This window comes from Rhamphochromis longiceps, linkage group LG7, assembly GCF_057381845.1.
Source record: "Rhamphochromis longiceps isolate RC_006_pf linkage group LG7, R_longiceps_female_GT1.1, whole genome shotgun sequence".
NCBI lineage: Eukaryota > Metazoa > Chordata > Actinopteri > Cichliformes > Cichlidae > Rhamphochromis > Rhamphochromis longiceps.
In genome coordinates this window covers 62973605-62984396 of record NC_140563.1, presented here as the reverse complement: position 1 = coordinate 62984396, position 10792 = coordinate 62973605, and the positions used below count along the sequence as shown (strand labels likewise).

Sequence of the window (10792 nt, the reverse complement as noted above, 5' to 3'; positions counted from 1 at the left end):
TCCAAACACGACGAGTTGAGTTTATAGCAAAAAGTTCTACTTTGGTTTCATCTGACCACATGACATTCTCCCAATCCTCTGCTGTATCATCCATGTGCTCTCTGGCAAACTTCAGACGGGCCTGGACATGCACTGGCTTCAGCAGCGGAACACGTCTGGCACTGCGGGATTTGATTCCCTGCCGTTGTAGTGTGTTACTGATGGTGACCTTTGTTACTTTGGTCCCAGCTCTCTGCAGGTCATTCACCAGGTCCCCCCGTGTGGTTCTGGGATCTTTGCTCACCGTTCTCATGATCATTTTGACCCCACAGGATGAGATCTCGCGTGGAGCCCCAGATCGAGGGAGATTATCAGTGGTCTTGTATGTCTTCCATTTTCTGATGATTGCTCCCACAGTTGATTTTTTCACACCAAGCTGCTTGCCTATTGTAGATTCACTCTTCCCAGTCTGGTGCAGGTCTACAATACTTTTCCTGGTGTCCTTCGAAAGCTCTTTGGTCTTGGCCATGGCGGAGTTTGGAGTCTGACTGTTTGAGGCTGTGGACAGGTGTCTTTTATACAGATGATGAGTTCAAACAGGTGCCATTCATACAGGTAACGAGTGGGGGACAGAAAAGCTTCTTACAGAAGACGTTACAGGTCTGTGAGAGCCAGAGATTTTCCTTGTTTGAGGTGACCAAATACTTATTTTCCACCCTAATTTACGAATAAATTCTTTACAAATCCTACCATGTGGATTCATGGATTTTTTTTTCACATTCTGTCTCTCACAGTTGAAGTGTACCTCTGGTGCAAATTACTGACCTCTGTCATCATTTTACGTGGGGAAACTTGCACAATCGGTGGCTGACTAAATACTTTTTTGCCCCACTGTACATACTCAGTAGGGTTCATCATTTTGACTGAAACTGCAGTATATCTGTCTTCACACAATCCTGTTAAAACGAGGCAATGATAACAAATCAGACAGAGACCAATATATTTTAATATATATATATATATATATATATATTTTTTTTTTTTTGCAAAATACAAATACTACCACATTTCTGAGTGAGGGAATTGCTGTACATCTGCAACAACAGTGTGTTTAATTTGTTTTTCATTGTCTCCAAATTGGCGACAAAGGCCAGCTTATGCCGCTAACAATCTCTTTGAATATCTAACTTAATAGTTATTAGAAACATTAGTGCATGAAACAATGGCATAACAGAGCCAAAAGTGTACATTTCCCCCAGTGTACAGAGGACATTCACTGATGTCACCAAAAAGAGGAAATGAAACTATTTCATTGGGGCGCTTCAGGTACAGGCAGTAATCAAACTGAAAACAGATACAGAGGGGCTTTCACAATGTCAACACTGCATCTCCCTGTTTTGTGAGCTTCACCTCCACCCGTACACAAGCCACTCCACTTGAAGCCCAAGGATGAGCTCCTGGCTCTCACTTCATTGTGGTACAGTAAGACCAGCTTGATGAAAAGGAAAAGGGTGCAGAAGTGAACACATCTGGGCTCTGCCCTGGTTAACAGACATCACTTCATCCCATCACAGCTACAGGGATTTTCAGTGAGAGAATTTATTCGCTGGATTTACAGTAGAGATGATGGCTGAGGGTTTGAGCTCCAAATATACAGTTTTAAAACCAAAATATTCAAATGTGAACAAGCCTCAGCCACCAGCATCTCTTCAGTATTAAAAACTAAAAATAAGTGGATTTCACTCTGCAGTCCTTCAGCCTGTCTGTGGCTGGCGTCAGACCCAGCTGACATGCAAGGCACAACTCAGTCACTTATGTACACTTGTAGAGTTACACAAACACAAACACGCGGTACTGGAAAGTAGCCAAGTACTTTAACTTTTCATAACTGTATGTTTTGTTCTTTATTTTGCAAGATTTTATATCCAAAGATAAACTTAGTGTATGGTGGACAAAATTCTTGTTCTTAGTACATTTTTTACTAAATATGGTGGCAAATCCTAAAATGTATTCACATGTGCTTCTATTATTGCTGTTACATAAAAAGGTAAAATCATGAACAATCTTGTAAAATGACCATGGGAAGCACTAGACTCAAGGGCGTAGATTTGGTTTTGGCATTGGTGGGGATGGATGATTCAACCACTGAACGCTGCCCTGTTTCTTATTTTTTTCCTTTTTGTCTTTGCTTCTTGATAAAAAAAAAAAAGGAGAAATATACTTGCCTACATATGCTATTCTACATGCTTTTAAACCGTTTAAAATTACAATTCATAGTTTTATATGTGAATTATATAATGTTAAATTATTATTAAACAAATGACTAAGTATTTTAGGCTTTAGTTTACTTCAGCCATATTCCATATAAATCAGGTATCATACAAAAATAAAAATAGCTTCAAATACAGTCATGACAATAAAAGAATATGACTTTAAAGACTTAACATTACTTCAGTTATAGTACACCAACATCTCTGATACATTAGCACTACGGGAACACTGAATGACCTGGTGGTTTTTGTCCATAAAACTACTCTAAGTAAAAGATCTATCACCAAAATTATGCAACATTTTAGGCACTATTGCCTCTATCAAATCAGTGAGCTGGGATTTCTTATTCTAAACATGAACTACTGTTACAGCAACAGACATGGACTACTGATGTCCCACACAACAACTCAATGTCTTTCTTTACTGTCCCATCCGTCCATGCCAAATCTACGCCCTTGACTAGACTAAACCATGGTGGACAGTCTAACGGGTAACATTTTTGGCTGGTACTTCGCTTGAACTTAACCGTCCTGAGGACTTCTTCCACCACTGCTAGTATTTAAAAATGATGAAAGTGGTAAGTGGAAAACAGGAGCTTTGTCCTTTGTGCTCTGACGGATTGTCGCTGTGAGATCACGTTGGGTCTGACACCAGCTAAACAAACTTTTTTCTACCTTAGAGCAAACGTCTCCCTGAACATCTGATGGGAAACGGTGTGCATGTGTGCATTCTGCTGCTGCTTTTTATATCGTTGTTATTACACGGGACTGCAGACATCCAAAAATATCAATCTGATCTAACAAGCAAAGTTTAGTTTGAAAAACACTACACTACAAACTCTGTGCAGCAAAGCATCACTTGTCCCAGTCAATATGGCTTTTAGGATCCTCACCCTGACTGCTAAATCCTGCAAAGCTATCAGCACATGCTAACTTTCATGCATCAATTACAAAGACACGAATAACAGTTTCATTGCTGCAGTCGCCTCACGCGAGCGCCCTCTGCTGTCTGGTTCCACACACGACCTCGTTTGTTTTCCTAGGAATAACAACTTTTAGATTGTCTTTTTATAAACTGGATACCAAATTGTGAACTATACTTCACTTCAGATTACTTACATTTGAACATTTTAAAAAGAAAGTAAGTAAATCTATTGTTTAATTTTACAAACTACATTTAGAACCAGAATTTGGGTGTAATTTCCTCATTTCTTTTGGTTTTATTATTTATATAATAATAATTAATGATACAATTCTAATTAATAATAAAATTCCTACAGCTTTTAGCTTCCTTCTGCTAATATACATCATTTTGTGTATATGTAGCCTGTGTGACTGACATTTTAACTAAAATACTTTGAGGTGGGTCATTGTCAGAATTACTTACTTAGTTACTTCCAATCACAGCTTTTTTTGCTTCAGTGTTTTCTGATGTTTTTGGTATCATGTCTGAATTAACTGTAGTCCCCCCCTTTTGCTCTGAAATTGTCTTCACAATAAATGAAACTTGTTTTCTATCCAACTTGTTCCAGATCACTTTCTTCTCCCTCACAATGAAACCTCTCACGATTTGACATCACTTTCTCTTCCTGCACTTACTCATACTCCCATTTTTTCAACCCATTTTCTTCGCCACACTTTACTTTCCATATGTTCTGGATACATGAGTGATTGATTATGTGCATAAATATGTTGTACCTGCAGCAGTGAACTGATGCTCCATTTAGCCACCTGACATTAAATTCACCATTAGAGTCACTATTCAGAGTACCAGATTTTCTCACCTTGATCTTTTTGTTGCTTTGCATACATATGCTCATAAGTAGCACATATGTACATATGTTATTTGCTTATACCCACACACATGAACACACACATAAAACAAGCAATACATGTACACCAACAGCCCCTCTGACAGCTTCAATATGTTTGGCTCCTGAATGATATCATGGACCAACAGTGTTTGTAGAAAAGGTGGGGGGGAAAAGAAACTCTTAACAATTTCAAGCTTTTACTTCTGAATGAAAACAGTTGGATATTTCCTTCTTACTTTTTTCTTTGTACTAGTTGAAGTTTAAACTAGTTGTTTTTAATTTTTTCACATATTTGTGATTTACTGAAGTATTTCCTTTTCAGGAGAATTTTTATATTGTTCTTTTTACACTCCTACATTCCTCTAATACATCCATTTTTCTTGACTCTTTGGGATTATTCATATATTCACTGACCTCAACATTGGGAAATGAATGATATGAACACCCGCCTTTGGAACAGTAAGAAGAAGTGATTATGAATACTTTTAGGCCCAGACAAAAGTCTCATCTAACTCACTGAGCACTTCTTTAATTTGACTGAACTCTTTCATTTAAAGCTTTTGGATGTTTTAGAATCTGGCTCTGGTTGGGATTGGCCTGGTTCACTTTTACTATCAAATGAATAAATGAATAAAAACTTCCTTGGACAATATGAAGCTCTGAAAACTGTAAAAAGTTGGATTTAAGTCAAACAGTTTTCTTCCTTTTCTTTCTCGATGTCTGAAAACTGGTTCTGAACTTCAAGCAGTCATTAGTGTGAAGTCTACCAAGAGTATATGCTGGAAATACAGCTGAGCAATCACTGTATCCACACATAGCAGCCCCACCCCCATGTACATGTTACACATATAGCACACCCACTCAGTACAAGAAGAATATGATGTTAATAATAATAATAATAATAACACTATGCGGTAACTTTACTAATACTCCTCCCCCGGCTGTAGAGAGGCTCTGATCATGCCGTCCACCCTTCTGATAGCCTCATCCGTTTAACTGATGGGTTGTGGTGCTCCTCATGACTGGACAGGGGGTGGAGGAGGAAGCTGTCGTTCCCATGGTGATCCTCTCGCTCATCGCTGCCTTCATATGAGCTCCCACAGCTGGACACGCTGTCACCAGGGGAACGCCCTTGTTCATGGGACCCCCGGCCTGTGGTGGAGTATCCAACTGTGGTCATGCCTCCTTCAAGTCCTGTTCCAACCATCCGGTCTCTGGGAGGGGAGGCTGGCTCAGACTTGATGTGGACGTTTTGATGGCCAGAGGAGAGGTTTAGGTTTGAGTTCTGGCACAAATTCCTGTAAGATCAAAGCAAGAGAAACAGCATCTTAAACTCAGAGCAAAGCAAATTTTAAGAACGTCTTTAGAGGAAATGTCGATTAAACGCTTGTTTTAATTCTTTGGTGAGAATATGAAGATTCTTGTTTTTGGCTGCTGTTTCCAATTGAACATACAAGTGGATGGAAACATTGATTTACAGAAATGTGATCATGTTGCACTTGGGCTCCGTGGAAATGTCTGTTTTTTAAGGGGATTTCTGAATAATTAAGTAACAATTACTATTAATTAAACTATTTTTTTAATTTTCATTTTTTCCAGTGTATGCTGGATAAACCAGGACACTAACAGCTGAAATTATTGCATTGATTCTGGACAATTCTTTCTAAGGCTTGGCCTGTGGCCTGAAGGTAATATACACAGCTGCTTACCCCATGTGTCCCAGTGCTGAGTGTTGTAGATTCTGTATTTGCTGTTGCTGCCAGTTCACTGATCCCAGAACAGAACCTCCAAAACCGGACAGCGATGGCAGGTCACTGCTGAGGGAGAAATCTGAAGATGGACAAAAAGAGAAACTTGAGCAAAGACGAGGAAACCTGTGGAGTCCAGCAGCAGTGTGCTTTTGTTGTAATCACCTGTGCCATAAGATGAGGAAAGTGTAGATTGGTACCCACCCATCCCCTGACTGGGGATAGTGGTGGCAGAGAGAGTGACAGCAGGGGTTGACAAGGTCTGAGCTGTCTGGGAGTGATTTATTCTCTGGTTCTGCAAAGAAAAGGTAAGATGTCACCAAGCTAAACAGTGACAGCTGATTCAGGGCCAGCATTTTATGGTTATCTGGCATGCCTGGTAATCATGATTTGCTCATTTTAGAAAATCAGTAATCTCAAGTGGTACTTCTAGCGTTTGCTGGTATTCACGGTGACCTGGTCATGCCAATAACTCCTTTAGAGATCCTAAATTTTCAAGCTCATCTTCAGGAGCCTTTCTTCATGGTTCCTTAAAATCACTTCAGCGGCAGAATTTTTCAAATATCTCTAAAGTACAAATAGTTCCCTTACTTAAGGTAATAATGTAAATGACATTGGCACTAATTTCACATATTTGTAGCTTGTATATCATCTATAAACTAGCAGAAGGAGGCATACATGAAAAGTATGGTTCTCTCTGCTGATCAGATTTTTTTCAGAGCTACTTACCAACATCAGGTCAAAGTCCTCACACTGCAGGGCAGCAATAAAGCACAAACTCAAATGAGTCCGCACATAAAAATCAACTTATGAAATCAAACAAATCAAAAGACTAAGCAGAAGGAAGCACTTACAACAGCTGGTATGTTGTTGCACTTGTTGGAAGGGGGCATCAGTGTTCGCAGGTCAGGTTTACGGCTCATGTTCATTGAAGGACTTTTATCCTGCATGTTCTTGGGGGCGCCTCCTGGAGACAGCAGTCCAGGGGAGGTGCAGTGGTTGCTGTAGCTGTCGTTTCCTGGTCGGGCAAAGTTTTAAAAAGGTATCTCTCATTACAAATGACTACAAAATCACTACTGTACCCCAAACCCATTTTTATTTGTGCCTATATTTCATGGAAGTATATTTATCATTGCTGTTTTCAAACTTCTGATTCTGACCAACCACTTCAGCAGGATGTTCTAAGATTTCGTGCGACACCATTTTTACATAAAATAGGTGAATCTTCCCTTTTTCTAGTGTGAGGCTGGTAAAAGTGTCTTTAACTTCAGTATCTGCAGATGTATAGTTGATTGAATGCTACTGGAGCACTCTTTAACGGAACATCTGGGGAGAAAGTTCAAAGTGCATCACTCCAATGAAAAAGTCTGAAAACGTGCTCATCCACTCAAAGTTTTATAACTGCAAACTCTAGCTGAAGTCAATAACCAGAGAGGGAAGATTGTCTGTCTCAGAAATGAATTTTATATTTTAGAGTTTAAGCAGCTGAACAATGAGCAATGACAGACTCCCAATGTACTGCTTTATTCCTCATCTGAACTGGATACAGGGGAGATACCTAGCTGTCCAGTCACAGGGGAGGAGACTTACACGAGTGCTAAATAGCAAGAAGAGACATTATCGCTACAGTTTTCTTCATGCATGTCCTCAAATTACCAAATGAAATGAAAAATGACACTCTGAGAAGCACCTTTTTTAATTGTGGGTCTAGCAGCAGTAAGCTGTTGAGGTGCTTGCAAGATATTTCATCAATGGATGTTCTATATCTTAGCAACCAAAGGGTTCCAGGTTAAAAAAAAAAGTTGCACACCCAACCACGTGCTACCAGTTTTGATCTTGTCAAGATCCTAGTGTGTGAGAAGAGCCTGAAAGAGGATGGTGTGTTTTCAGCTGGACTTTTAAGAGAGAGGAGATTTACAGCACAGGATTTACCTATCATCACCCTGATTTACTCAGCCCTTAAAAACAGAGTATTTGAGCTTATGTACTCCTTGCCCTCCAGGAGGCGCTATAGTGCATCTCTAGCAACTAAAACTGTATTAAGGAAATGCTGCTGCAGTCAGTGCCCTGATGACATTTACCACTGGTAACACCTACTGTTTAGAGCAGGCATATTTCTTCTCATACTGAGCACAAGGTGGCGCAAACATATACATAATGATGCCCTAATCAGCAGTGCTGGATCCACTACACTCACATTTTACCTGTTTCCACTAGAAGACTACACTATCATGTTCACCACAGCAGCAACAACTGACGGAGTGGAGGAATGTAGATGAAGCCCCTCAAGAACTGGCTGTTCTTTCAGTGCCTAAAACCGACTGTTATGTAAAACATCATCTACATTTGTAGTTATGGCTGCTCTGCTATCTGACTTTTCACACGTTTATGTCATTTAATATTTAGGTGACCTAAAGACAGTGTTCAGTTTACTCTGTTATGACGAAGATCTATCTATACAAAGAGAGTGATAGAGATATATATAAAGAAATAAGACAGAGTTGCGTTCTTACCCACACTTGACAAAACAGTGCTCGACAGCTCTGAACCCATCAGTCCTACAGACAGAAACACACACATCAAATGAGTATACAATCTGGGTTTTGTTGTTCATTTTTATTATACAACGCCATAATACTTTGGGTGTTAGATTCTTGATCAGGAACTTTTGCAAACTATTTATCATGTAGAGCTCAGCTGTTATTCCAAACCTGATATGCAGAGATTGTCTTCATTCTTAAGAATAATAATTATTCAAATGAACATACTATATAGGGCTCCCAATAAATTACTACTAAAGAAAAAGACGATTCAAGAGAACCTAACACAGCTGGCAAAATTGTAGTTTTACTAACCGTGTTAGGAAATGCAAAGTTAACGCAAACCCACAATAGAAAGATTACTGGGAAAATGATCCTCTTATGGCCTTAGCATATCTATTGATTGTCATTATCATAGAAAAAAGTAGGAAAACACTCACGGCTGAGTCACTTTTTAAGTTGTATTCTTAAGTCTAAAATGCCATTAATGCCTGACTGCTACACCTTTTTGTCACTGCTGGACCAAATGTTGGCCAATACTGTTTTTTTTTCTCATATAGAAAATCTGGAAACACTGCAGCGCGTCAGGCTGTCTATGAAAGGAAAATCAGCAGGATTGTGAAAAGATTTTTAAATAGAAGACAAAAAACAGGAAAACACGTGCTAGGTAGGTTAACACCGAGTATTTGCTAGGTGTGGACCAGCCTGCTTATTTGCCCAAAGGCCCATTTTGAGCTCTAGCTGTGTTACAGTCCAAAACAGCTGAACATTTAATAAGGTCTTTGATGAGGACTGAAGAAAAAGCTACTGACCACAAACATACCTGCATTTCCTGTGCTGGAAGGACTTTGAGGAGACATGCTGTTTCTTTGCAGAGATGAGTGAGAGATGGGCAGCAGGCTATGGTTACCTAGACTGCCCCCTATGCCCTGATGGGAGTAGAGCAGCCCACCCTGATTACTGCCTGGGATGGATATACCCATGTCATAGTTGGAGGGCAGACCCTGCACATAGAACAAACAAAGCCAGTCGTCACTGGTAAGGAAACACGAAGCTGCTTAAAACAACGCTATGCATCAAAAAGAGCAGGTGTGAACATACACAGATTCTCTGTCGGTTGATCATCAGGTCAATGTCTTCATTGATTTTCCGGTATTTATCGTCCAACTCTGGGCTCTGGCCAGCAGAGTCATCAGCCTCGATGTCAGGGCTTTCACAGCCGTTTAAACCCTTCTTTCGCAGGGTCTGGATAAAAGAAGACAAACAAAAGAGTCAAACACAGCAGGGTGACTTTACTGTATGTACTACATCCACGGATCTTCTCTGAGACCTTCCTCTTTTCCTCCTGCCCGGCAGCTCCATCTTCAACATTTTTTGTAAAGTGTGTCCACTATCTCTCCTCTGCACATGGCCTAAACCTCATCTCAGGTTCACCTCTCTAACTTTGTCTCCACATCCCTCAACCTGAGCTGTCCCTCTGATGTCCTCATTTCTAAGCTTGTCCACCCTCTTGTGTTAAACAGTCTGGTCTAAAAGTCCATTACCCTCTCTCCCACACATCTGCATAACTGCACAGGTATGTCACCTGGACCAAATCTTCATCCAACTCTTCTTCATTTGCTAACTTTCCTCCATACTCACTATAAGCCTTTTTGTTGCTTCCCTTCTCTCTGCTGTACATCTAGCCTCCCAGCACTCCTGTCTACTTTATTTCTCTTTATGGCTATCGCACTTTTCCTTTGCTAAAACTTCCTCATTCCAACAACATTCCTCATTGTCTTTGCTCTGTCCTGATACACCAAACACCTTCTGGCAGTTTCCCTCAACTGTACTTTTCCAGTCATTTGGTAAGTCTGCCCTACCACCCAGAGCCTTTCTCAATTCCTCCCTGAACTAAGTGCATAATTCTTCCTTTTTTGACTTAAATCGTTTAAATCCTTACGTCTGCCTTCACTTCCTTAGTCGTCTTGATGTCCAAAGTCAAAATCGACCATCCTTCTCTCCATCATATCAGCTTTCCCTTTAGCAGCCATAGTCCCTACTCTCAACTCCACACCCCTGCCTTTCTTTCCCTCTCGCTGCCTCCTAACACACCTCCCTCTATTTCTGTTGCTATGTATTCAGCCAGCAGTAGTACAGTTTCCACCAGCACCATGTTGGCCAACAGCATCAGAGGCAGTAATTGTTATCCGGTCCAGAAGAATCTGGAATGGAAATCTCATTCTTGATGACCCACATATTCAAACTAACAATGACTACCATTCCTGATGGTAGCCTCTCCGTTTATACAGGCATCGGACTGGCACTGCACTGCTACTTGTGACTACTACAATTAGTAGCTCTATAAAACTATAAAACATGCAATCTAAATATGATTTTTATGAATTAAAGGCCCTGGTTGTGTGGTTAGTTAGTCTGCTCTGAGAAAGTTTTGATCTTTC

At 40.2% G+C, this 10792-nt stretch overlaps 1 protein-coding gene across 4 annotated transcripts in view; it reads right to left on the bottom strand.

The window, feature by feature from the left end:
- Window positions 1–967: 967 nt before the first annotated feature.
- The window catches only part of mef2ca (myocyte enhancer factor 2ca), a 37016-nt gene continuing 27191 nt past the window's right edge, over window positions 968–10792 (bottom strand). For all 4 annotated transcript variants that reach the window (XM_085414759.1, XM_085414760.1, XM_085414761.1 and 1 more), the window contains 7 exons: window positions 9453–9596; window positions 9175–9355; window positions 8325–8369; window positions 6666–6829; window positions 5977–6106; window positions 5773–5893; window positions 968–5361 (listed from right to left, as the gene is read on the bottom strand). In XM_085414759.1, the coding sequence (XP_085270885.1) occupies window positions 5022–5361; window positions 5773–5893; window positions 5977–6106; window positions 6666–6829; window positions 8325–8369; window positions 9175–9355; window positions 9453–9596 (1125 nt within the window). In that variant the 3' untranslated portion in view covers window positions 968–5021. The remainder of the gene's footprint in view (window positions 5362–5772; window positions 5894–5976; window positions 6107–6665; window positions 6830–8324; window positions 8370–9174; window positions 9356–9452; window positions 9597–10792) is intronic.